General features: G+C 55.8%; 1 protein-coding gene across 4 annotated transcripts in view; it reads right to left on the reverse strand.

Annotated features, from left to right (window-relative positions):
* Pip5k1c (phosphatidylinositol-4-phosphate 5-kinase type 1 gamma) overlaps positions 1 to 25310 on the reverse strand; it is a 40706-nt gene that overhangs the window by 3994 nt on the left and 11402 nt on the right. For 2 of the 4 annotated variants that reach the window (XM_048342012.1, XM_048342011.1), the window contains exons 2-16: positions 18845 to 18876; positions 17680 to 17772; positions 16210 to 16340; positions 14508 to 14625; positions 13000 to 13152; positions 12298 to 12597; positions 10357 to 10562; positions 8500 to 8583; positions 8195 to 8243; positions 6335 to 6419; positions 5742 to 5903; positions 5118 to 5256; positions 4750 to 4782; positions 4388 to 4492; positions 2215 to 2338 (exon numbers count right to left, since the gene is read on the reverse strand). In XM_048342012.1, coding sequence (XP_048197969.1) covers positions 2215 to 2338; positions 4388 to 4492; positions 4750 to 4782; positions 5118 to 5256; positions 5742 to 5903; positions 6335 to 6419; positions 8195 to 8243; positions 8500 to 8583; positions 10357 to 10562; positions 12298 to 12597; positions 13000 to 13152; positions 14508 to 14625; positions 16210 to 16340; positions 17680 to 17772; positions 18845 to 18876 — 1814 coding nt within the window. Of the gene's footprint in view, positions 1 to 887; positions 1285 to 2214; positions 2339 to 4387; positions 4493 to 4749; positions 4783 to 5117; positions 5257 to 5741; positions 5904 to 6334; positions 6420 to 8194; positions 8244 to 8499; positions 8584 to 10356; positions 10563 to 12297; positions 12598 to 12999; positions 13153 to 14507; positions 14626 to 16209; positions 16341 to 17679; positions 17773 to 18844; positions 18877 to 25310 lie in introns of those variants that run through there. The other 2 variants (XM_048342010.1, XM_048342009.1) reach the window with 2 other exon arrangements.

Below are 25310 nucleotides of genomic sequence, written 5' to 3' on the forward strand. Positions count from 1 at the left end.
GGCAGCTCCTCTGCCCAGAAAGTCCCACCCCAGGCCCGCAGGAAGCTGTGACAGGGGCCATACAGGTAACACCACCTGGGAGCTGGGGAGGTGGAAGACCACCTCTGGCCTGAGCACAGTTGCTTCACACTGGGATGGTGACCGCTAGCTCTGTGAGCTCATGCTGGGGTTCAGAGATGTGGGACCAGAGGAGCCCCCCCAAGGCCCGCAGAGAGCCAGCCCTGGGGAAGAGGGGCTGGCAGCAGCTCTGAAGACCATGTCAGGGCAGGTTCCGGGAGGAGCTGCTGGGAACAAGGGGACAGTCTGTGACCACATCACAGGGTGGAAGGACCAGATTCCCTGTCTGCAGGGCCATCAGGCCGAATGGTGCCTGGAGGTAGGACCCCAGATCAAGGCCAATGGAGAGTGGCCTGGGACTTCACCCCAGGGCTAGTCACTCCCTCTCCTTCCCTGTGGTGGCCAGGCTTCTGCCTCCGCTGGCCCTGCTGAGTACCTGGTCCTCTCCCGCCTTTCCATACCAAACCAAGGCACTCCCCCTCGCCCTTTCAAGTTTACAACCAGAGCTGCCCAGGAACGCTCTGGGCTTACGGGGGCAGGGAGCTTCTCCAGAGCTTCCTGCTGTCTGTTCTGGACACGCAGGCCTGCAAGGCCTGAGGTCCTGGTCACCTCATGATTCCAGGCACACAGCCTGCCGTAGAGGTTTGCTGAAGGGGCTGGGAGGCTGCCTTGAGGGGGCTTCATCTTGAGAACAGAGAGTCTTGCCTCTGCTCCAATGCTGTGCAGCTCTAGGTAGGTTACACAGCCTCTCTGGGTGCGGTGCTTGTTGTTTAAATGGCAGAAGAAGCCACCTATACTTCATCTGTGGTGGCGCTCGGGGCTCTGCTGACCGTGTGGCCTGCTCTGTGCCACAGTCTGATTGGCAGGAAGTGTCCACTTAACACACTGGACACAGGAAGGCTGGGGTGAAGGTGAGGCCAGCGGGCAGGGGGAGGGGTCGGCTCGGACCCTGCTATGTTGGTATCTGCTTCAACCTGGGGCTCCATGTCCTCATAGGACGCACACATTGGCCAGCCTCAACTAGTTATTTCCCCAATGTTCTTTGAGAAGTGACACTGGGCACTGTAAAGAGCCAGGGCCCCGCAGCTCCCTGGTGGCCCAAGGTGGGCAAGGCCCCCTCTCCCCGGGTGGCCGGCTGCGGTCACTTACAGTGGCCGAGGCGCTTGGCGTCATGGCCTGCAGTCGGCGATGACGGGGAGAGAAAATCCAGTACCTCCCATCGGCGAACTGGCGGGTGCGGGCCCGGCGGGAGGAAGGAAGAGAGGGTAGACAGGATGAGGGACAGGAACCAGGCAGGAAGACATGGAGAGACAGCGGGGCTGGCAGGCTGGGGGACAAGCCGGCTGAAGCAAGGTGGGGGGGCATGTGCAAGGAGAACGAGGGTCCCACAGACCTGCTAGCTGCTCTGCAGGGACACGGGCACATCTGGACGGACACAGCCCCAGGCTGCCCCTATACCACGCACACACCAGCACACACCAGGGTGAAGGTCAGGGACTGACCCAGCTCTGTCCTCTCCAGGGCCAGGCCTGGGCTGTGGGGCCCACAGCAGGGCTGAGAGCGGGGTGTGTTAGTCAGGAAGCGGCGCTGGCCTCAGGCTCAGGGGTGAAACCAGGTGCCCAGGCTGAGCCCTGGATCCCCAGGGGACCCTGGTACTATGGGAATTGGAGGGACATTGAGACAGAGACCGGGGCAGCCATGTGACATCCGAGTGGGGCTGGCCCCAGGCTTCTGGTGTGTGTGTGGGGAAGTCACTGGACTGGCCCTGTGGCCCCTTGAGTGTGGGAGTGTGGAGAGCCCTGGCTGGCACCCAAGGCCAGACCCACCCAGCCTCCAGCAAGGCATGTGGCCTTCCCGCCCTCCCTTGCCCACATGAGGGGAGAAATTTCTCCTCATTTCCGCACTGCCAAGGGTCTAGGCCCTCGGCCTCAGCCTGGGTGAGTCTGAAGTGGGTGGCATGGCCAGGCAGTGGTGCTGTGGGGTAGGAGGTGGCTGCTTGGGAGTGGTGGTGGTGAGAGCCACGAGTGTGCAAGGGGGCATGGCACCCCTCCAGTGCCCAAGCACCTGTGGGCACACGCAAGAGTGCAAGACACATGGGTGCCGTGGGGGGCGGCAAGGGGCACGTGGACGCCGCGCAGGTGGCTCTGGGTGACTTACAAAGTAGATGTCGGTGGCGGGCGCGTCCTCCTCATCGGAGGCCTGGCTAGCGGGCTCTGAGGCCTGGCTGGCTGTGTCCACGTCCACAGTGATGGCCGATGCTCCGGCTGGGGCAGCCTCCACCCTGGGGACATGAGGCAGGCACACTGGGGTCCTGGGAGGTTCCTGATGGCTCCCATCTTCCCAACCTTGTGCCCCGATCCTCCTTGCCCCTCCTCCATCCCACTGAGACTAACAGCCAGGCAGCTGGTGACGGGCGGTAAGCCGATTTGTGCCCCATCTCCACGCACAGTGAGGGCAGCAGACACCCCACCAACACTGCTCCCCATGGCCTGGGCTGTGGGGTGCCAGTCAGAACCCCGCCATGGGCGGTGGTTGGGGCACAGGACATGCGCAGTAAGGGCAGGTGACCCAGGCCTTCACTAGCACTGCCAGCTCAGAAGTCAATTTCCCAAGTGCATCTCAGTTTCCTTGTCTGTAAGCAGGGCAATATAGGGCTCTCCCATGGGGTCAGCCTGCTTTCGCCCTTTCACAGCATACTGAGGCTCACCAGGACCCGTCTTAGACCTCTGAGCCTTCCGTGGATTAGCCCCAGGGACAGAGGAAGAACCTGAGGCTCAGCAGAGGGCAAGAGTGTGTTCATAAGTAGGGTCAAGGACTAAGTGTTAGGGCCTAAAATTTATCTGGTAAATGGTGAGGGTGAGGACTGGATCTCCCATTGGGTTTGGAGTCTGTGATATTTTTGGCAAAAAACTGAAAGAGCCAGATTTGGCAAAAGGCAAAACCTGGATAGCTTCAGAACTTGCCTATGTGGAATGAACTCTTAGTGGAGCTGTGGGGCCAGTCAGAGTGCCAAGAGTGCTTGCTAAGGTCCTGTGGGGCAAACTTAAGCCCAGAGTAGGGCACTGGGGTCATCCCAGCTACTCAGGAGGCTGAGATCTGAGGATTAAGGTTGGAAACCAGCCCAGGCAGGAAAGTCCCTGAGACTCTTTTATCTCCAATTAACCACCAAAAGGCAGGGAATGGAAGTGTGGCTCACGTGGTAGAGCACCAGCCTTAAGCAAGAAAACTTAAGGATAGTACCCAGGCCCAAAGTTTAAAGCAAATACTGGCTAAACAAATAAAAAAAAATGAAAAGGAAGCTTAGGGCTAGGGAACTGAGGGCTGAGGTGGGTTACATTGTGCATATATAGAAAGATCACATCCAGACCTCTATACAACTAATGGATGCTAACAAAAATCGTAAAAAACAAAAAACAAAACAAAAAGAACACCCCAAACCCCAAAATCTGAATCATGTATGTGGGGCTCATGCTGTCATCCCAGTATGCAGGAGGCTGAGGCAGGAGGATTGTGAGTTCTCAGCCAGCCTGGACCCCATAGCAACACCCTGTCTCAAAACCCTAGAGACTGGGGCTAGGAATGTGCCTCAGTGGTAGAGTACTTGTGAGCATGCATAAAGCCCTGAGTTCAATTCCTCAGCACCACATACACAGAAAAAGCCACAAATGGTGCTGTGGCTCAAGTGGTAGAGTGCTAGCCTTGAGTGGAAGATGCTCAGGGACAGTGCTCAGACCCTGAGTCCAAGCCCCAGGACTGGCAACAGCAAAGCAACAACAAATACAACACAACACAAAAAAAAACCCAGATGGTGCAAGTGCGGCAATGGTGATCACAAAGCCCTGAGTTCCATCTCCAGCACCAAAGAAAAAAGTTTAAAAGAGAAAACTTTCATGGGCTGTGTTCACTGTCTAAATCCTTAAATTCTTGCATCAGGAACTCCTAATTTACCCAAGATCAGGGTTTCCTTGGCATTGTACACATCGAGCGGTAGTTCTCTGTGGAATGTTCTGGGCCCTGGCAGGGGGCTGAGCAGCCTCCTTGCCTCCTCTGCTCCATGCCATGAGTCAGGCCAGCCACATGTCCCCCAGCCTGGCTCCCCGCCTCCACGTGTCCTGGAACAGCAGAACCCAAGGTGGCTGCTGCAAACTACTGCCTTGGACCCAAGTTGTATGAAAAGCAAAAATCACACCCATAGCTGGCTATGATCAAATTTGAAAGCTAAGCTGCTGACTACCCATGAGCCAGGAGGAAACGGCCATTTTGGTGCCTAGTGCTGGACACAGGTGGCTTTTCCCAGCCCCTCCCAAAGCTGCTGAGAGGCTGCACTCACCCCACCTCCTCCTCCTTGGGGACCACAATCTCCACCTTGCACGCCGGCTCCACCTGCACAGTGATCTGCTGCAGGTCCTCATCTACACGCGGCTCCTCCTGGTGCCTGCAGGGGTGTAAACCGAGCCTCAGCCCCATCTAGGTGTAGGTACCGCTTCACCCCCTCACCAGGCATCTCTGGTCCTTCATACTTAGGGGATGAGTGGATGGCAATCCTATAGGCTTGGGCATTACATATCTTGCCCTCTTTTCTGGGGTGGGGCTGGAACACTCTAGAAGCCAGGATGGAATTGCAGCAAAAGTGTAACAGCTCTGCTGGCTAAGGCCAAATAGCTAGCGGTGAGGGGAGAGGCTGGGGCTTACCGGCCATCCTGTCCTGAGGACTGTGTACGTCGCCTGGAGACAGTAAACAGGGTGGACATAAGGCCCATGTCCTTGTTAGAACCAAGGGTGGACAGCGCTGTCTGTGTAGCCAGCCCACTGGCTGCAGCTCCCACATGGCTTGAAGCCACGCCCACTGCAGTGGCACCTCCCACTGGCACTGAAGCCCCACCCACTCGCTGCAGATGCCCTGCCCACTCCTTGCAGCCGCACCTCCCACCCCTCCTCAAGGCTCTGCCCAGTAGCTTCCCTCCCACCAGGCCCAGTGAAGCCTGGCGGTGTGCCCCTCCTGCCCTCTACCTGCTCTGTGCCCGCTCACCTGCCCATTTCCCCCACCCTACCTTGCTCACCTGTACCGCGGCTGCTCTGACGTCTCTGATGGAGACCGCTCTGGAATGGAGAGGGAGGTGGATGACAGAGTCGTGGCGATGGAGGCGGTGGTAGCTTCCTCAAAAGAAGGTGGCGTGCAGGGCAGGAGGTCTGGCCGGCCTGTGGGCACATGGAGTGGAGTGGGCACATGGGCACTTGCCTATCTGGTGGCTCCACCCCCTGATGCACTCACAACTGCCTTCCTGAACTTGTCACCCAGCTCCAGCCTCTGCACACAGCCTTGGAAGGCAAGTATGATTGCATTTTCCTGACTGCTTAAAACCTTCACCTTCCTGTGGCTTCCAGCTGTTCTCAACCCCCCTAAATACTTAGGCTCCCGGTGCTCTGCGGACTTGCCCCTCCCCTTCGGGCTCTCACCTCCTCTCTCCACCTCCCTGCATACCAGGCTGGTTCCTGCCCCAGGAACTTTGCACAGGCCAGGCATTATGCATACTACCTGGGATACTCCAGCCCCTCACTGCGTGGAATCCCTCTAGGACATCAGGCCTAGCCCCTTAGGAGTACACCCTCCAGTGACATCCTGGCACCCCTCTGGTGACAGTGATGGTGTCTATGCTTAGTCTCTGCAGCTTCTGCAACCCCACCTTCGTCCTCCAGTGTGGGGTAGCTCCGGGCCCCTCGAAGGTCGTACTGAGCCTCCTCCCGCTCACTGGGGATCTGGCTGGCGGAGAAGGCGGCCGTGGGCCCCAGGGGCTTCACAGCCAACAAGGCGCCGCGCCCCTTCTTGGAGGGGGAGGACTTGAGGGCTGTGGAGGGAGGAGGTGGGATTGGTGCTCAGGGTTCCTTGACCCTCCTCCAGCCTCCCCAAGGCAGGGTGCTATGGGTCCCACTTGGCATCTGCAGACGGCTGGGCTGCATCCATGGGGATATGGTGGGGGTGGGGGGAGTCCCAGGCTGGGGAAGTAGGAAAGCCCATCAGCCACAGGGCAGCACAGGAGACTTCTCTGGACTTGGCACTGGGTCTGCCTCCTTGAGGCGGCTCCAGGAACTGCTGGAGCTGTTTGCTGGAGCCTGTGACTGACAGCTGACAGACCCGCCTGGTCCCCAGCAGGGAGGCCTTGGGGATGTCCTAGCCCATGCCCTGGGGTCCACTGTCCCCCACCCATCTCGGCTCCAGGATGCCCCCCTTTCCTCCTGCTCCTGGTCCCTCCCTCCCCACTAAGCCCCGGGGACTCACAGGAATTCTTCCGAAAGACCGTGTTGCTCATGAACTTGAAAAAACGCTCAGCGTAGAAGCTGGGGCGGTGGACGGAGACTGTGTCCTGTGAGGGAAGTGGTGAATGGGAATGGTGGGGCGGGGGGGGGCATGCTAGCCCAGGACAGGGACAACTGATGCTGTGACGGGGGTGGGGTGGGGTGGGGTGGGGTGGAAGGGGAGTGTTTCCTTCTGTGTAAAAGCTCCCTAGCTTTCAGGAGGGTCCCTGAGTCCCAAAGAATGGAGAGTGGGCTCACAGAGACATGTGCCCAAGAATAAGCTGGGAGGCTGATTTCCTCCTCATGATAAAGCCACTCATACTTTGAACTTTTTGGACTGTGTGAATGGAGTCAGGATTCAGCCAAGCAAATGAGCAAATACTCAGGAAACCTGAGAAAGACTCACAAACTCAGGGGGCAAAGTGTGGTCTGCTTTGTAAATAAAGTTTTTTTTTTTTTTTTTTCTTTTTGGCCAGTCCAGGGCCTTGGACTCAGGGCCTGAGCACTGTCCCTGGCTTCTTCCCGCTCAAGGCTAGCACTCTGCCACCTGAACCACAGCGCCCCTTCTGGCCATTTTCTGTATATGTGGTGCTGGGGAATCGAACCCAGGGCCTCATGTATATGAAGCAGGCACTCTTGCCACTAGGCCATATCCCCAGCCCTGTAAATAAAGTTTTATTGGCACATGGCTGCTGCCTTTCCACTTCTTAGCCTCTGCTGCTTTGCTTTTAGCTGAGCAACACCTCTGGCCTCTACCCAGCGCACACCAGGAGCTCCCCAGTTCTGAGTGCCCCCAACATTGTTCAGGGTGTGGAGTTGAAAGACTATATAGACTCAGAAGCAGTCCTTAGTTCAGTCATTAGGGGCTGGGAATATGGCCTAGTGGTAGAGTGCTTGCCTCATATACATGAAGCCCTGGGTTCGATTCCTCAGCACCACATATATACAAAAAGGTCAGAACTGGCGCTGTGGCTCAAGTGGTAGAGTGCTAGCCTTGAGCAAAAAGAAGCCAGGGACAGTGCTCAGGCCTTGAATCCAAGCCCAAGGACTGGCCAAAAAAAAAAAAAGTTCAGTCATTATCATGGCAAAGCAAGGACCATGGGAGGAAAGCATCTGCCCAGCAAAGACCCTACATGGCACATGGCCGTCATCGAGACTGAGCTTGCTGTTTACATGGCACATGGCCGTCATCAGGACTGAGCTTGCTGTCTGTAGGCTTTGCACCTAGGCTCAGCCCTCACAGCCTTTCATTTAAGGAAACTCACATGATGGGCCAAGTGCTGGTGGCTCACACCTGTGATCCTAGCTACTCAAGAGGCTTAGAGCTGAGGATCACAGTTCAAATCTCATCTCCAATGAACCACCCTAAAGCCAGAAGTGGAAATGTGGCTCAAGTAGTAGAGCATCAGCCTTGAGTAAAAAAGGTAAGGGAGAGTGCCTAAACCCCAGTCCCAGCACACAAAAAAAGGAAATAAAAATTATACAGAGTCACATGTGGGTGAGCTCATGGGGGGAGGGAGGGTATGTGGCAAAAGGTGTCTAGCCCATCCAGCTGCTGGAAGAACAAGGGACACTGCATATTTCCGGGGCCGTTCTGACATTCTGGCTCAGCTGTCCCAAGGAATCCTCCCCACAGTGTGGGGTCCCCAGCTCCAGGAAGCCCTGGATGGGACCCCGGTAGGGTCTCCAGGGCTGCCTGTATTTCCCCGGCTTCCTTGGCCTGAACAGGCAGACAGGGCTGCCCCTACTGGTCTGGGCGACCCAGAAAGGAGCCATGACTCTGAGCCCAGCAGTCCCAGCAAGTGTGGACTGAGGGGAGGAACCATGAAGGAAGGAAACTCACCCCATCGTGGACTAGGGCCTTCCATGTGTGCTCCAGCTTCTTGATGAACCTGTGGAGAGAAGGACCTGGGGGTCAGTGCATTGGGCACAGATGCCAGCCTTGGGCTAGACCCTGGATTGGGAGGTGAGCAGGTGGTGGCTTGGAGGGCTCAGGTCAGGAGGGCGAGTCTGTCAGAGGCAGAGGCCACATTGAGGCGGAGCCAGGCCACAGTCCAGAAGGACGGGGATATATCAGGGACGGTGGGGCTACATCAAGGCTACTTTGGGAGGGGGGGCTATGTCAGGCCCTGGCCAGGCCAGCCGCACCTGTAAGACTGCAGGATGTCGATGATGCCGATGTGCAGCAGCAGCCGCTCCCCACGCCCGTTCACGGCGGGGATCCCTCCCATTCTATGGAGAGAACAGCAGGGCAGTGTCAGCGCTACTCACAGGGCAGGAGATGAGACAGGTAAGGCCACAGCAGTCAGGGTGGAGGAGTCTCTGGACTAACACTCCACCTGCTCCCAAGGTGGTCAGGTGGAGTGGGTTCCAGGCACCGGGAACCTTGGTCTGGGCAGGTGAGCAAGTGATTGTTTCTCAGGCTTTGCTGCAGCTTAGCTGGAGACTAGAGGAGGCTGGTGAGGGGGTCCCAGCTGTAAGACCTGGGGGCACACACCTGCTCACCATGCCTGTAGACACACATGCACCCAGAGCTACTCATGAATGCACATGCTTCCACGCCTCCACACACATGCACACTTCCATGACTACACATAACACACTTCCATACTTGAATACACACACACATATCCATGCCTGGAGACATGCATGCTTCTATACCTGCACACACATCCATACCTGGCATGCACCAATGGACATTCATGCATGCACAAGCCTCCATGGCTGCACACACGTGCTTACACACACACCTGTGCTCACACACAACATGGCACCTCCACTCACACACCTAGGTGGCTGCATGCACATGTATCCTCATTCGTGCGCGCATACACACCCATGCCCCTACAGGGACATTCATGTATACATACAGTTCCATGTCTGCGTGCACACCCACCCACACACGCACACCTACCCACACATCTTCCTGCATGGCCAGGAAGGTGTTGTGGGGTCTCAGGGGTAGTCTGGGCCATTAACTACATTACTTGGCACAGTGTGCGCATGCACTCCAGCCCAGCATGGTTAGTGATGCTCCATGATGCAGCAGCTGTCCCAAGGCCACTTCAGTCCTGAGCCCTGGACCAGCTACGCCCAGCAGGCTCTGCTCCCTACACACCAGGCTCGCTGTGCTCACCTACACCAGCTGGGCCTGCACAGACCACACACATGCCAGGACAGTCTGGGACAGGTGCGCTGCACTGGCCTCTGCATGTACCATCCCTCACCCTGCTTGGGGACATGGCTGGCTCCTCCTCTGTCCTCTGCTGGTTGGTGGCCTACAAGCCAGCATCCAGTTCTCCCCAGTCTCTGCAGTGACACAGCTACCAGGACTAGAGGGGGTGCCACCCTCCTCCAGGGCCAGGGCATATGTTGTGTAGGGTAAGAAAGGAGGCAGAGGCTCTGGCTGGTCGCTGGTCTGGCCAGTGCAAAGTGGCCAGGAATGACCAGGGCACTCATCCATCTTTTCCCCAGGGGATATTTTATAGGGTCTGGGGACACGCAGCTGTCATGACTGAGGGGGTCTCCTGACATGGAGTGGAGGGAATCCCAGGACACCCCCAGTGTGCACAGTGCCAAGGTGACCCCAACTGACCCCAGCAGCGTATCCAGCTAAGGCAGCTGCTGTGTCCTGGTGGCCATAGATTTCCCAGGGCCCACTCCTTGCTGCCACCTCGTGGAGACTCACAGCCCTGGCTTGGCAGGAAGGGCTCTGTACAATCCTATGGAGGGCTAAGTGACCTCTGTGCACACACCTGTGAACCCCCGAGCCACTACTACAAGGGCTTGAAATTGTATGGCCCACAGCAGGCATGCCACAGCTGGAGGCAGATGCTGTGTCTGTCCTGGTGAGGACCCAGGGCGTGGAGGGACCTGGACCCTCCCTCTGTACGTCTGTAGGCTTCGCTGCTACCTTCCTGGCCCAACTCAGGGATGAGCTGGCACTCCAGGGCGGGGAAGGAGGGGTGGGATGGCTCTGGAGGGACCCTGGCCTCTGCCACCTACGTGTCATCTGTCTCGATGGCCTCCCCACGGGCAGCCCCGCCCTGGATGGACTCCATGGCTGTGGAGTAGAGCGCCTTCTGGCCCACAGGCCGCTTCTCATCTGAGGTGCTCTGGGCACCCTCGGCCAGCCGCTCCCGCTCTTGCTGGTCAATGTTGTGGACGCCGAGCAGCAGGCTGTAGTCCATGATCTTGAAGCTCTCCAGCACCTGGTGGGGAGACCCCAGGTCTTGACATGTATGTCACATTTGAGGGACCCCAGTCACCCACAGGGGCCTTGTCACCATCCCAGAAGGACCACAGTTACAGGTGCCAAAAACTGGGGCCAATCCTCCACGAGAGAGGCTTTACTCCAGGCTCCAGCCGGGAAGCCTGGGACTGTGGCCCAGGCTCAGGAATGGGGAAGGCAGGGCACTCCAGGCATGGCTGGGTGGTTTTCTGGGGGGACTTATCAAGTTCTAGAGAGCACAGGGCATGTAGACACAGGCTCTGTTCCTGATGGGCTGGGGGAGAGTCTGAGGGCTTCTCATCACTCTGTGGCTTTGCTAAATCACTGACTCCACCCACAGGCCTGCACGAGTCAGTGCGCGCCCAGAACAAGGCCAGGCCTGGCATCTCTGCCTCCATTTTGGATCTGCCTCCTTTCCTAGCTTAAACACTGAGCTTCATGGAGGTACATCTCCCTTCATGAGTCATCCTCTTTGGAGTCCAGGAACGACAAGTCTGATGGACAAACATCTGTGTTCAGAGTCAACTTCCTCACCTCTGCTAAGTCACCCCACCATCTGGCCCAGATTGCCAGCAAGGCAGACTCCTTGCCTTTAAACCCAAGTCATGTGAAATGCTCAAGATGCCTGTGCCCTGTCTCCAGGGCTGCAAGGAGTAAATTCCTTTCCTTCTTTGCACAGCAGTAGTAGTATACATTATATGTAGTATATTATGTGATGACATAACAGTATATGTAATAACAGCATCTATAAATAAATAAGTAAATAAATATATCTACTGCTGAAGCTTGAGCTCACCAGCCCCTTCATCGTTAGTTACTTTTTGGTAGGGTCTAGTGCTGCCCAACACTGAGACCCTTCTACCTATGCTTTCCACTGTAGCTGGAATGGCGGGTGCACACCACCATGCCCGGCTTGTTGGATGAGATACAGTGTATGCCGCTAAGTCTCCATACTCCCCGTGCCAGCCTCTCAGGTAGCTAGGATTACAGGTATAAGCCACAGGGCCTGGCCCTTTCCTGAACCTCCCTTTCATTTTTTTTTTTTTTCAGTATTAGAGGTTTTGTTTTTTTTTGTCAGTCCTGGGGCTCGGACTCAGGGCCTGAGCTCTGTCCCTCGCTTCCTTTTTACTCAAGGCTAGCACTCTATCACTTGAACCACAGCACCATTTCCAACTTTTTCTGTTTATGTGGTGCTGAGGAATCGAACCCAGGCTTCATGAATGCTAGACAAGCACTCTACTGCTAAGCCACATTCCCAGCCCCAGTACTAGAGTTTGAGCTTGGGCCATGTGCTTGCTAGGCGAGTCCTCTACCACTTGAGCCATGCCCCAGACCCTTTTCTGTTCTGTTTTGGGATGAATGCCTAGATCTGGTCTGTTGGGACTCCCTGAAGTACAGATCCCCCATCTAGCCTAGGACAACATGAACGAGCTGGGGAAGGCCTTGGAGTTCCATGGAGGGCTGGTTGAGATCACATGGCCACCAAGGGCTGTAATATAGAAATAATTATTTCCCTTACAAAGACAACAGGTTCTGGGAGTGGAGGGGGCGGGGAGGCTGGTGGCAGTGGGTGTGGCTTGATGATTGGTGGAGCTTGATGGGGTATGATGCTGAGGGATTAGAGGGCATGGCTGTATCTGATCCTGGGGGGGTTGGGAGGAGCAGGTGTGTCACATGGTGGGCATGGCCAGGTCTGGTGGGGGGCGGGGCCTCACCAGGCAGTCTCGCTGCAGAGTCTTGACCAGGGCGCTAAAGGTGTCAGCGTCCAGCAACAGCCCCTCGGGCATGTCCTGCATGAAGTCCAGGTCCTTGTAGGTGGGCATGCTCTTCTCCTTCTCCTTCTTGCTGGCCCGCCGCTTGTACGTGGAGCCCTTGAGGTCGAACTTGAGGTGCATCTTGACCACACGTGGCAGCACATTGTTCATGACCACCACGCGGATGTTCTTGCCGCCCGACTGCACACAGTACAGCCCGTAGAACTTGGGCAGCAGCGTCCGTGGGTTCTGATTCAGATTCTGCGGGCGGGGGGGAGGGGAGGGAGGGTAACAAGCCATCAGGGGAGGGGTAAATCCATCCTGCCCCACCCCATTGCACAGCACCTCAGATTTACACAGTTTCAGAGGGCCACCGGGCTTGGCCCACAGAAGCAAAATGCCAACACTGGCCATGACCATTGGAAGGGTGCCATGATGCCTGGCTTGGCAGCCCAGACAGACACAATCCACAGGACAGTTTCTGGGACTAGAGAGATGGGGATATCAGGTAGGCCAGGCCACCTGCTCCTTCCTGAGGTGGCCACCCGGGGCCAGGTAGGCTCTGTTTGCATGAGCCAGGCAGGCAGTTTGGGGCTGGGTTGGGGGCACCGAGCCTCACGCCTCCCACAGGGACCCTTCAGTGACCCACCGGCCCCCACACACCATGTAGTAGCCGGGCAGCAGCTTCTGCAGGAACTCAGCCTCCTTGTGCATGACTGTCTTGATGATGAATTCGTCATCACTGGTGACGTAGAACAATGAGCCGCTGGCGCCCGGATTGGACAGCTCGATCAGCGGCTCATTGCACAAAGAGTACTGGAATGCAGAAGCAAGGTGGTGAGTGGCCCAGAAAGGAAGGCTAAGGGAGAAGCAGGAACCTGACCCAGATCACGCAGTGAGGACCTGCTGGGTGCATTCCTCAGATGGCATTCTCTCTGCCAGTAGCTGATGTCTGATGAGTTCCAGGGAGTTTTTCTGCCCTCTCTCCTTCCCATCTACTTCCCACCTGACACCTTGATGTGACAGCTGGAACCCCAGGAGCCACACTGGGCCATGAGGGGACTTTTTCAGGATAGAGCTTCTCTACCAATAATGGCAGGAAAAGAAGGACTGCATGTCTAATGTGCAGCTCCCACCAATAGAGCCCCTCCATGTACCCCAGCCCCGGCCCTCACTCCCTGTGTCTCTTCCCCATCTTCTCTCCACTGACATTTATGTGTCACCCTTTCTATCTTCCCCACATGCCGGGGGTGGACGCTGACGGCTGATGAGGCATGTCCAAGCTGTCGTCATTGCCAGGCCTGGCCATATGTCTGTCCTTTCTCCACCCACAGCCACGAGCCACAAATATCCATAGGAGACAGAAGTCCGTGCCCAGCTCCATCCCTCCTCCCCAGGCACACACCGTGTCTCCCCACCCCCCACAAATGGTGGCACACAGCAAGGAAGAGCTGGGAGCCATTTCTCTACTGCTCTAAGGGAGGCCATAGAGCCTCAGCAGCCAAGTGACTTCGTTTCTACCTCAAGCTCCAGGTGCAGCTAAGTCCCCCTCACTCCAGTTCTCGGAAACCCTGGAAAGACTCAAGACACCAGAGTGCAGTGAAACCTCAAAGACTCCAAGCTGTCATGGTGGGGGGATGGGACTCGGGGCTGCACTAGGGGCTGAGCCTGGGGAAGCAGCACTCTCAGGAGGGTGGTCCACCAAAGCTCATGGGTGGAAGGCTTGGTGCCTCCCCAGGTGGCTCCTTTAAGAGGTGGGGCCTAAGGGTTCCAGGTGTGGCTCAAGTGAGAGCACCTGGATATCAAGAGCAAAGCCCCAGGTTCTAACCCCAGTGTTGTAAAAAAAACACCCACAAAACTCCAAAAACAAAACACAATGAAACACAGAGAAGGGGTGAATGTAAAGTATATTCACGTGTGGAAATACCACAATGAAATCCCTTGGTGAAGCTAGGCTCATGGGGACATACCTCTGCCCAGCTTCTCTTGCAGCTAGATTTGGTCATGTGACTGTACTTGGCCAATGAGCTTAGAGTGCTGCAGAAACTCTGCGAGACTTCCTGGTTGTGGCCTTTTCCTCTCTGTCTTGCTCCCTGACTCTAAATCCCAGCCCTCCACTGGTGAGGTCACACCTGATGATGTACTCAGCCACTTGTGGGGTGACAACTTACCAAGTAATCATCTGGCCGGATCCCAAAGAGCTCCCGAAAGTAGCGGAAAGCGACAGGGGCGTAAGTCTTGAACCGGAAGTCCTGGAAGTGGTGGGCAGGGGTGAGGTTGCTGCCTTCACTGCGGAGGAGGATGCAGGGGGGGATGTCTGTGAGGAGGGGTGGGTTTGGGGTACCTCTCCCCATTTGTCCCAACACCCAAACACAAAGGCACTGTGGCCCATTCTGAGCTGTATCCCAATGACCACTCTGTCCCCTCTCATTAGCAATGGAGCCCACTATACATGGCCTAGAGTGAGACAACCTTTCTACTGCTCCTGCAGCTAGGCATGGTCATATGACTCCACTCAGCCAATGACATGCAGGAAGACTGGAAATGATGTGTATTATTTCCTGGTTATACCTTTCTCCTGCTGTTGGAATGCAGATGTGAGGGCAGGAGCTTGGGCACCCACCAGGGACTGCTGGTTACAGAAGTCTCTTATTGAGAATGGCAGAGCTAAGTAACAAGCAGGACCTGGAAACCCCAACATCATAAAGCCAATGGACCATCCATGGATGTCCCAGTTATTTATCTGTTTTTTCAGTACTGGGGATTAAACTCAGGGCTTTGTGCATGCTAGGGAGGCACTCTAACATTTATGCAATAAGAGCCCCATTTTTTTTTTCTTCCCCCAGATAGGGTCTCCTGCTAACCTTGCTAGAGCTCATCTTCAGACCATGATCCTACCTGTGCTTCTCGAGAAGCTGGGACTATAGGAGTATGCCACCACACCGTGATTGCTTTTGAGTTTAAGTCTAATGCCAACTTTGCCTGAAGTAGGCTCAAATATTTTTTTTTCTTAATCATAAAGGCATTTTATTATCCCACATCCAGAGTTAAGAGTGGTTTGAAGCTTATTTAATTCAATAGCTCAACAATGCTCTCAGCAGCCTCAAATCATGATCCTTCTTCCCCTGCCTCTTAACTGGCTGTAATTACAGGTGCATACATTCACACCAAGTGAATGACTCATAGTTATTTATTTAGGTGGTACCGGAGTTTTAACTTAAGGCCTACCTAGGGAAGTACTCTACCACTTAAGTCACACCCCGAATGCTTTCAATGCTTTCAGCTTTCGTGAAAATTTCATATAGGATCTCCCTTTTATTCCCTGTCCAACCTGGTCAACAATTCTCCTTATTCTTTCTTTGTAGCTGGGAAGTGTATGCTGCCATGTCCACCTTTGTATTGCAAACAGTTTCCCGGGGGGCTAACCTTGAGTAGCTGTGATTACAGGTATGAGCCCTACTGGGACAAGCATATTCTCTCTCTCTCTTTTGGGCTGGTTTTGAACTTGAGGTGTCAAGTTTGCTCAGCCTGCTTGTTCTGCTGGCACTCGACTCTCTTTGAACCATGCCTCCAGGCGGGCTTTTTGCTGCTTACTTGGAGTCAGAGTCTCACTGACTTTTCTGCTTGACCTTGCCTCAAACTGGGATCCTCTGGATCTCAGCCTCCTGAATAAGCCAGGATGAAAGGCGTAAGGCACCAGCTCTAGGCTCTGGCTGGTATTTTTATGTGAGAGAAAGCACCATGATCTTGTTCTCCCTCCTCACTTGCTCTTAGGTGGACTGTGCCCAAAGCCCAGGGGAGGCCGCAGGGTGCAGGAGTCACCAAGGGAGGTGTGTGCACAGTGGTGGCGGCGCAGGGTGGGCCGGGCCCTACCTGGGGAAGAAGATGCTCTCCACCACGTAGAAGTCCTGCATAAGCACATCACGCTCAGGCTTGGAGCTCAGGTTGCCCACGGTGTAGCCAATGCCCAGCTGGATGGCACCCTTCAGGGTGGATGAGGTGGTCTGCGAGGGATGGGACAGTGGCATCGGCACCCTCAGCCTGCTTGCTCCCTGCTGTCCCAGGAGGGGCAGCACAGGTGCCCAGTCCCCAGCTGCCACCCCGCCCTGCCAGGAGACAGTGACCACCCCACTTTGGGCTGCAGGACAGGGGCCCCAGCCTGAGGCAGGCGGATGTGCCCTTGGCCACACTGCAGGGCAAGGGCCTGGCCTGACTTCTGTTGGCCCCAGAGTCTGGTTTCTGGCTAACTTCTAGCAGTTTCCAACATCCTAGCACCCCTTGGGCTTGGCGTGGGTAGATTCAACCTGAAGGTTTGGTTTTATAGAGAGCCACAGTTTACAGAATGATCCTGCAATCACTCTCATTTCCATTTTCATATACTCCTATTCTGTCTTTTTTCAGTGGGGAGGGATTTCAGGTCCTTGTGCTTGCTAGGCAGGTGCTCTCCTACTTGAGCCACAACCCTACTGCTTGAGAAGTTTCTGGTTTCCTCTTTTTTTTTTGGTGGGCATAAACTTAGGGCCTGGGTGCTGTCCTTAAGCTCCCTTTTGCTCAAGGCTAGCGCTCTACCACTTGAGCCACAGCTCCACTTCTGGTTTTCTGGTGGTTCATTGGAGAGAAGAATCTCGCAGACTTAACTGCCTGGGCTGGCTTTGAACCATGATCCTAAGATCTCAGCCTCCTGAGTAGCTAGAATCACAGGTGTGAGCCCCCAGTGCCTGGCTAGTTATTTTTTTCTGACTGGGTCTATCTAGAAGTTTTTGGGCAGAGCTAGCCTCATGACAGTTCTCTTGTTTATGTTTCCCTTAGTAGCCGAGATCACAGGTGGGTACCCCCATGCCTGGCTTGTTGGTTGAAATGAGGTCATATGAACTTTTTTTTAGTCTGGGCTGGCCTCAAACCATGAATCTGCTGATTCCCATCTCTGGAGTAGCTAGGATGAGACACGACCCCCACCGCTCCACCAGATGTCTACCTGATTCTATCCTGTCAGGTGAGCCTCAGTTTCTATTCCCGGAGACACTGTGGCTAGCTCACGTCAGGAGCTCAGGCACTCTGAGAGGTACATGCCACTCATGTTTTATCCTTGCTGTGGGGGGGGAGGTGTTTGTGCTTTGGTCCCTGAGCACTTTGGGGGAGCCATCCTCTGTCCCCAGAGGTAGGTACCATCCCCCACAGGCCTGTCCCCACTCTCTCTTGCTCGGATCATCCAACCCTTCGGGGAGTTTCTCAGTCCCAAATACGGAGCCGCCACCCCCCCCCCCAATTCCTGTCCTGGGAACATAGCCATGGCCCTCGGAGACCCCACCCCACCCACATGGTGGGTGAGGGAGGATGAGGGACCTTTTTGTAGGTGGTCTCGCCGGACGCATCCACGCCTCGGTGGCCCAGCTTCTTCCCATGGCCAGGGCCTGGCTGTCCAGTCACCGACGGCGCCTGGGGACCAGGAAGCGGGAAGCAAAGGTCAGGGAAGAGGCCAGAACTGGGCTGGAAGCCCCCAGGAAAGGGGCTGAGTCACTGTGCTGGGAGGGGGGGTGTCTGTGAAGCCAATGTTGTGCAAGTGTCCCTGTGGCCACCACTGGACTGGTGGACAGCAGAGGCTCCAGGATGGAGGGATCCAGCAGCCACCGCGGCCACCACCACCACCACCACCATTAGGGCCTTTGTGCCCGGTTCAGGGCATTCCTGGCAGCAGCCACCAGAGGGCGGGCTCGTCCCATGGCGGCCACCTTGTGTCCTGGCATCTTGGGGTCCCAATTCCTGTTTCCCCTGCTGGCTCTGGGCATCTGGGCCCTATCCATAGAAATATTCCTGGCTGGGTGGACAAAGTCCTCCCGGCTCTGTGACATGGGAGGCTCAGGCAGGCCCCAGGACAGCCTGGTCTGTCAGGGATGTAGCCCCTGTGGGGTACATGTGGGGGCATAGGGTAGGTCTCCAGCCTCCCCCACTGTCCTTCCCCTGGAGCTCTAATGCCCCTTGATGATGGCCAGCAGGGACCGGGGGCCATGCTGCTCTGCCTCCCCCAGTGGACAGGACAGCATGAAAGGTGGAGCCTGGTCATTATGTGGACATCATACTCTTCACTGGCCCTTCTAGCTGTACCCCAACACCCCTGGGCCTCTTTTGGGGTGTCAGTGGCAGCTGGCTTCCCTGGGCTGACCCCAAACAGCTGAGCTTCCAGCAGAAATCCACAGCCATGGGTGTGGATGACACCCCCACTGCTCCCCAGCTTCTGTCTCCTCCCGGCCACTCCCAGGCCCTGGACTTCAGCCAACCCCTCCCTCATAGTGCCAAATTTCCCCCCACAGCTCAGGCTGGCAAGACAGATGGGACGTTCACCCCACCCGACCATATTCTGAAGTTTGGGCCCAGAGAGGTATAGTGAGCTGTCTGAGGACACACAGCAGCTGGGGCCCCAAGTCAGGCAGTGAGGACGCCTCTCCCCTTGCCCGGCTCCTCACTGAGGCTGGGCAGCATGGGCCTCCCGCCCTCTGCCCCTGGGGCTCACCTCAGTCAGGGCCGTCTTCTTCTGAGCCAGACCTGGGAGAGAGAGAAGAGAGAGTTCAGGGTGACCCACACTGTGGGCCTGCTCCATGCCCCCACCCCTCGAGGCAGGCTTGTCCCCCTTTGATCTAGAAAGTGATTTGAGAAGCAGGCAGCTGTCCCCAGGAGGGCCCTGTCCCCAGGCCACAGGTGTATGGTGAGCCCAGGACTGGCACCTGTCCTGCTGCACGGGCCCTGATCTCAGGCCGTGGGCTCATACCCTCCAGCCACAGGGCCGTCACTGGCCACGCAGGGGACTGCCAATGGCCCACGCTTCCTCCAGGACCACTGCAGCCGCGGGGAGTGACTGCAGCCATGTGGGGCCGACTGTGCCCACTTTCAGCCCTTCTCCAGGGAGAAGCCCGCAGCTACCTTGCTGTCCCCACAGCTTCTGCCACAGCCACCAGCAGTGCTCAGGACATGTACCCTCCCTGCCCAGACATGTCCACCCAGCGCACGTGGAAGGCCAGGGGCAGGGGCCACAGCAGGGCTACTCTATCAGGGGTCTGGGGTCTGGGTCCGGGCCACCACTGTCTGGGGTATAGAATAGGTGCTGCCAAAAATGAATCCTGAGTGGGGCGTGATGGCTGCGGCTGCCACCCTGCCTGAGGGCGACACAGGAGTCCTGTGAGGCCCTGGCCAACTCGGGCTGCAGGGACGCCATCCTTGACCACCCGAGCTTGTGGGGAGACACAGGCTGGGGATGGCGGCAGCCCAGGACGCCGGGGAAGGCTTGCTGCTGCTCAGTCCCCCATGTCCATGTCCCCAGGGCCCCTACAGTGGGGCCTCCCTTGGGAGCAAACACAAAGAGATGGGGTGATGCAGGGCCACCGAGGACAGAGGGTCGGGGTGTCCCCAGACACTGGGGACAGACCTCGGGAGGGGCTGGCCTTGTGTACACCTGGATATGCCTGCTGTGCTGGCCCCACATCTGGTGGTACCCAAGGAACCCCAGTCCCTGTCTAGCAGGGGTGGCATCTGCCCTGGCCCCTGGGCTGTTCCCAGGCAGAAGAAGGGGCAAAAGGGGCACCAGCCTCCTCCCCACCCCCGGTTCCCAGCATGGGGACATGAAGAAGTGAAGTGGGGTGAGGAGGGCCTGGCTGAGTTGAAGGTAAGACCCTGCAGGTCCCCCGTGGGACGTCTGGAGCTGCTGGACTCCAAGTCTGGAGCTCAGCCCACTTGGGTCATCCCTTCCTAGGACAGCCCAGCTGCTCCAGGGTTTCCTCGTCCTTCGGCCACAGGCACAGCCCTGGGCTGGGGCGTGCACCCAGGCCACAGGTGGTGGAAGCTGCTGAAGGACTTGCCTTGGCATCCTCACAGGATTCCTGGGGTGCCCCAGGTGTGGGGTATGTGTGTTTCTAGACCATGTGCTCCCAGCATCCAGCGTTGAGGGGTCTGTGGCCCCTCGTGTTTTCTTCTCAGTATGTCAGGGGCTCCAGCCGGGTGCTTGCTGGTTCTAGGGCCTGCAGGTCTGACCCAGTGAGCCTATCTTTATACCTGCATCCTACAGGTTGGGGGCGGGCACCCTGTATCTTGGCCCTAGCCCCAGCTGTCCCCAGCTGTTGTGACCCAGGCCCCAGACGCGGCCCACGAGCTTTGGAACACACATCCCCATTTTCGAGGAAATGAGGGGAGAGGGACAGGTGGCACCATACCTCACGTTCGCCGGCTGGGCCCGAGAGGGCAGGGGACACAGCTCACCCCATGCTTGCCAGCAGGGCCTGCATGGGTGGGGAGCCTGGCCTGGGCTCACCCAGGGAAATGGGGTGAGGCCATGGTTCCCCCTTCCTCTCTGGGTGAATCGAAGCCAGATTCTGCCACCTGACTGCTCTGTGACCCCAGGTGAGGCCCTGCACCGCTCTGGGCACCATCGGGGCCAAAGCCTGGACCTGGGCCAGGGAAGGCTCTGTCCCCAGTCCACCGAGGACCACCACGGCCCAGGCGGGTCACCGCCATATGGCAAACCTCACATGCACCCTCACCTGCTCTGTTTGGAGCCTCAGTTTCTCTAGCTGTAAAATGGACCCAGCCCAGAAGCTGTAAAATGGACCCAGCCCAGAAGATCTACAAGGCTCCTGCAGCTCTTCCTGGCAAAGCGGTCCGTGCCTGTCACGCTGCCATTTAGGCCACCCTCTGCCTGCAGCCACCATCCTGGTTCCTTAGGGCTGGGCCCAAGCCCATGAAGGTTTGTTGATGGACTGACAACCTTGCTCTTGCTCTGTACCACAGACTTCAGCCAGGCCTGCCTCTCCCCACTTGCTGAATGGGAGCCGAAGCCCCAGGAGTGTGGCTGCTGAAGGAGGCAGGGCCAGGCGGACAGAAAGGAAGCAGGAGCCGGAATTCACAGGAAGCAGAAACTGCAAGCGGGCATTGGAGATGCAGGAGATGAGGGTGGAGGGTGAGGGAGGCGTCACTATCCCACCCATGACGCGTGACAAGGCAGCACTTCCTGCTAGGACCAGAGCTGCGGTGGGTGGGGGTTGGGTGCAGCAGTGGGGGTTCCTCCAGGAAGCCACCGCCCAGGTGGAGGAAGTGCTGGGGCCTGTGGGAAGTAGGGGTGGCTGGCCAGGCAAGTGGAAAGCACAGTGTTTCCATCCACCTCCCTCCAGCCCTGTCCATTCCCTTACAAGACACCATCCCTCACCCCGTGCACCCTCTCTGTGTCCCTACTCCCTCTTCTCCAGGCCTTCCTGCTGCTCCTCCAACACTGCAGGCTCTGTCTGCCCCAGGACCTTTGCACAGGCTCACCAGGTGACTATCTGGCCTTTGGCCTCTGGTTGCACCCACCACTGACTTGCGGTACGCCGGGCCTGGTTTGTTCAGGGCCACGCTAGATGCCATGTTCCCACTTTTGCTGATTTATAAAAGGGGTCCCGTGGCATCTGCAGATGCAACTCCCAGGCAGCACTCCAGGCCTTGGCAGGAGGAAGGCCAGCAACTGAGGTCTGGCATTCCTGCCCTCCTCCCCCGTGCCTCCGGTCCACAGAGCGGCCGTCAGGGTCTCCAGGCTGCCAGTGTTTAAGCAGAGTCAACATTAAAAAGCCACAGGGCTGCGGACGGAAACCTGGATTTCCTGAAAAACAAGCAGGTCCAGGTGAAAGACAGCCTGTTGGGCACCTGTGGCCACTGGCATGGCAGGGCCACCCGTCCAGTCACCTGACCACCGTCCCCGCAGGTCTGAGAATGACACTGTAACCAAGTTCACTGTGAACCAGACATCCAAACCAAAACAACCAAAATCAGCCTAGACAGGAAGATGGGGGAGGTTCAGGGGTCGAGTGCGGGCTCAGGCTCCATCCCAGCACTGAAAATAGGAAGGCTAGGCGCCGGGGGCTCATGCCTGTCATCCTAGCTGCTCAGGAGGCTGGGATCTGAGGATCGCAGTTCAAAGTCAGCCTGGGCAGGAAAGTCTCTGAGACTCTTATCTCCAATGAGCCATCAGAAAACAGGAAGTTGCTCTGACTCAAAGTGGCAGGGTGCTAGCCTTGAGGAAAAAGCTCAGGGACAAATTATTAAATGAGCAAAGGAGCTAAAGAGAGACTTTACAGGAGAAGAAATAAAAATGGCAAAGAAACATATAAGGAAATGTTCAACATCACTGTCAATAAAGGAGATACAAATAAAAACAACCCTAAGATACCACCTCATTCCAGTTAGAATGGCCTATACTCTGAACTCAGGCAACAACAAATGCTGGAGGGGATGTGGGGAAAGAGGAACCCTTCTCCACTGCTGGTGGGAGTGCAAATTAGTACAACCACTTTGGAGAACAGTATGGGGGTTCCTCAAAAAGCTCAGCATAGACATACCCTATGACCCAGCCATACCACTCCTAGACATCTATCCTGAACAGCAGGTCTCAGGATATCATAAAGGCATCTACACATCCATGTTTATCGCTGCACAATTCACAATACCCAAAATATGGAAACAACCCAGATGCCCTACTACCAATGAATGGATCAAAAAAATGTGGTACCTATACACAATGGAATACTACATAGCGATTAGAAATGATAAAATATTGGTATTCGCAGGGAAATGGTCAGAACTTGAACAAATAATCTTAAGTGAGACAAGCCTAGAACACAGAGAACAAAGGGGCATGGTGTCCTTGATATATGACTGTTAGGGTGGGGTGGGGAGACAGTAGAGACCAGGTCTACAAAACAACAGATTTCTTTTCAAATGGTATTTCCACAGGTTTGGGTCAGCGACCTCACATTATGTATCTAAAACCAAACAACTACTAAACATAAAAAGGTCTAAAACAGACCTCTCAGTGGATCACAATAGCTCAAAAGCTATGTACACATGATCATATAAGACGAGGATAGGCAAAAACAATTCCAAGAGAAGGACACAGGAGGATTCTTTTGTTGATGTTACATTTAAAGTTCTAGGTGAATTTCCTTTGGCGTACCCTACGTGGTTACTGTATATGATTTTGGTACACTGTGTATTGTATATATGTCTACCTGATCTAGGAAAGGGAAAGAAAAACGAGGTGTAAGGTATCACAAGAAATGTACTCACTGCCTTATTATGTAACTGTACCCCTTTTGCACGACACCTTGTCAACAAAGTTTAATTAATAAAATAAATTTTTTTTAAAAAAGCTCAGGGACAGCATCCAGGCTCTGAGTTCAAGCCCCAGGATTGGTTAAAAAAAAAAAAAAAAGCAGGGGCTGGGGATATAGCCTAGTGGCAAGAGTGCCTGCCTTGGATACACGAGGCCCTAGGTTCGATTCCCCAGCACCACATATACAGAAAATGGCCAGAAGCGGCGCTGTGGCTCAAGGGGCAGAGTGCTAGCCTTGAGCGGGAAGAAGCCAGGGACAGTGCTTAGGCCCTGAGTCCAAGGCCCAGGACTGGCCAAAAAAAAAAAAAAAAAACGCAACAGACTTTCAGAACTCTACAAAATCTTAGTTAAGGAATTTAATATGTTCTAGTGAAGAAATGAAAAACTCTGGAGGTGAGCAGTGCAGGCCTGAGACCAACACACCCAAGGTCACACTGGGAGAGGGAACCATGTGGCTGGCCCTTTGCATCCACAGTGTGCTCTTTATGTGATCATACCTGGTCTGGTGTCATTTGGATTTGTTGTTGTTGCTTTGTTGGTTAGATCGTGGGGCCTGAACTCAGGGCTGGATGTTATCCCTGAGTTCTTTTGCTTACTGGCGCACCCCACTTGAGCCACAGCTCCACTCTGGCTTTCTTGTCCTTACTTGGAGATAAGGGTTTCACAGGACTTTCTGCCTGGGCTGGCTTCAAACTTCGATCCTCAGCTCTCATTCTCTTGAGGGATGAGCCACCAGTGCCCATCCTAATTTTTACCTGTAAAGTGCAAATGAGTCGCACTAACAGGTACACTGGAGGATACCCCCTCCACCCAGGCATCATGATTTTTGCCACCCACCCCCCTCCCGCAAGCTGTGGTCCCTACCTGTGTCTGCAGTATACAAATTCAAATAATTTGAAGGAGGATCAGGAATTCCAGGCCACCTGAGCCCACACAGTGAGACCCTGGCTCAGAGAACAAAGAACAGAAGAACTGCGTATCTCAGCCTGCTCTGGGACTTTGCCCCCAGGATTAAGACTGGAAAGGCTAGGGATTCTGGAGGGCTGGAATGGGGGTGGGTGGGTGTCACAGCTGATTATAGAAGTTAATGTTTCAAAAAAGTTAATAGTTCAGAAAGGAGCAGGGCTCATCTAGGCAGATAGAGCCTTGGCTAGTCTGTGTAAGGCCCCGAGTTCATCCCTAGCATTGCAAAAGTGAAAATGCAGCAAGCCCTAGTTAACAGGGGCCTGCGGAAGGGGGACATGTGACGTTACAGCATTGTAGATGTGTGGATGGAGTGGGTGCTGCCCACCTCAGGCCAGGCTGGGCGGTGGGGGTCCACCACCCAATCCTTCAACATTCCGGTACTTACTAAGATTCCACTGGTGGCTCACACCTGTAATCCCAGCTATCCAGGAGGCTGAGATATGAGGATCAAAGTTCAAAGCTGACCCAAGCAGGAAAAATCCATGAGACTCATCTCCAATGAACCAACAAAAAAAAAAAAAGCCCAAAGTGAAGCTGTGGGGCTCAGGTGGTAGAGCACTAGCCTTGAGTGAAAAAGCGGAGGGGCAATGCCCAGGCCCTGAGTTCGAGTCCCAGTACCAGCACGCGCGCACGCGCGCGTGCACACACACACACACACACACACACACAAAGTGCAGGTGAGTTTGAGGAGCTTGGTGTGTGCGTGGGCTCTACCAGGCCTTCATGGCACAGGGCCCCGAGCTCAGGCCAGGCACAGCTTTACTCATCGTACCTCTGGGCAGGAATATCCCTACTTCAGGGCCTTTGCACCTCCAGGCCCACCCCCGAGACACCCTATTCCCACAGCTCACGAAGCCAGCACCCACCTTGTTCAGGCCTGTCA

This window comes from Perognathus longimembris, chromosome 3 (genome assembly GCF_023159225.1).
Source record: "Perognathus longimembris pacificus isolate PPM17 chromosome 3, ASM2315922v1, whole genome shotgun sequence".
NCBI lineage: Eukaryota > Metazoa > Chordata > Mammalia > Rodentia > Heteromyidae > Perognathus > Perognathus longimembris.